The sequence below is a fragment of the Naegleria gruberi genome, assembly GCF_000004985.1.
Source record: "Naegleria gruberi genomic scaffold NAEGRscaffold_71, whole genome shotgun sequence".
Lineage (NCBI taxonomy): Eukaryota > Heterolobosea > Eutetramitea > Acrasida > Naegleriidae > Naegleria > Naegleria gruberi.
The window spans coordinates 225,700-227,285 of NW_003163256.1; the positions used below are offsets into that span (position 1 = coordinate 225,700).

The window sequence follows — 1,586 nt, forward strand, 5'->3', positions numbered from 1 at the left end:
TCTTCTGAGTGGATTTTTAGTATTAGGAGGTTTCTTTTACGTTTATGGAAATCTTGGTATATTGAATACCATACTGACTTGTCTATTTACTGCCTCTGCTATATTGGTAGGAGTTGCTTCCAGTATGCTCCTGATAAACACTCATGTAGGTTTCTAATTATTTAAAATTTGAACAAAATCAATTAGTATTGTGGGAAATTAATGCTGCAAACACTTGTTAATGGAAGAAAACAAGCCATGACACTTTCCTCATCTCCACCACAATTGAAAGAAAGTTATGATTTGAAAACAAGAGCCCTCAAGAAAGTGTGGAGTATCATTATTGTAGTTACACTAACTTCTGTTTTTCAGATTATTGGATTTATTTTCACTCCATTATCAATGGTGGATCATTTTATGATGAGTGGATTTCATATATGTTACAATATATCAATAATGGTCCTTGTAGTTCTGTATTTATATTTATATGGACCTGTGAAGGAATTTCAACAATTATTCGAAAAGAGAGATTCAAAAGATTTGACAACCATTGTGACTGCATTCGATTCAACAGGATCTGAACGGATTCAGAAAGGATTAACCTTATCACATGTTTCGCCTGTGTCTCCTACCGATAGTGAAATAACCTCCAGACAGGAATTGTTTCAGATAAAAAATTCTAGGATTTAACAAAATACTTTATTAAGACATGTTGAATAACTTTAAATCTGAATTATTACTAATATTAATATTCAATTCATTATGTTGCATAACAGTACTTTGCAACATTATGATGGAAACTTAAGTTGGAGCAGATTACAACAGTGGAATGATAAGACAAGATATCGTACTCAATTGATTTCTTACTAATTACACTAATTGGTAATTATGCTTGATTCCAGTTCTACAGTATTGTATGGATTCAAAGATTGTAAAGTTTCATTTCTATTTACTAGTATCAAACAATTAGAAAGTTGAAAATAGACTTTCAATTCTTCCACTATCCTTCTAATTATCCTTTGAATCACGACTGAAAAAATCAAAAAAATGAAAACACTCATCAAGGTACGATTTTTTCTTGTTCAAAATGATGATTAAATATTATCTTTGTGTCGGAATGGAAAATTCAACTCTTATTTTCATAATTTTAATGTATTATCATGTATTTAATATATTGATAGATTAAATATTTTCCTCCTGTCATTGTTGTCTTGACAGCAATTTCTCTCCTATTTTGTATAGTTTTGAGCTTGTTAACAGCACCAGATAGTGTTTCTAAACATTTGCCTGCCCTGAGTGAAACAGGAATATTTCCTCCTACAAAATATATTTTCACAGCATCCCTTGTGATACCATCCATATGTTTAATAGTTGGAGCAATTTTGCAATTTATTACAACAAAGGAAAAATTAACCTCATTGGATCATCAACGACACACTTTAAATTATTGTAATGGATGTTTTAGAATGGGATGGTTGAGTATTGCATCCTGTATTTTTGCTTTGATTTCAGGATTTTGTTTACTTGGACTTGGAATTGTGCCAATTATGGGAGGAGAAGTTATTGATGATAGTTTACTTTCGAATTCTACTACCTCTACTACTGTA

At 30.9% G+C, this 1,586-nt stretch overlaps 2 protein-coding genes across 2 annotated transcripts in view; one reads left to right on the forward strand and one right to left on the reverse strand.

The window, feature by feature from the left end:
* Positions 1–560, forward strand: part of NAEGRDRAFT_53584 (uncharacterized protein) — a gene marked incomplete at both ends in the record, with an annotated part of 5,695 nt that extends 5,135 nt beyond the window's left edge. The window contains one exon of the mRNA XM_002670409.1: positions 352–560. Within this exon, the coding sequence (XP_002670455.1) occupies positions 352–560 (209 nt within the window). The remainder of the gene's footprint in view (positions 1–351) is intronic.
* Positions 561–1,126: 566 nt separating this feature from the next.
* Positions 1,127–1,586, reverse strand: part of NAEGRDRAFT_74606 (uncharacterized protein) — a gene marked incomplete at both ends in the record, with an annotated part of 32,459 nt that continues 31,999 nt past the window's right edge. The window contains one exon of the mRNA XM_002670451.1: positions 1,127–1,293. Coding sequence (XP_002670497.1) covers positions 1,127–1,293 — 167 coding nt within the window. The remainder of the gene's footprint in view (positions 1,294–1,586) is intronic.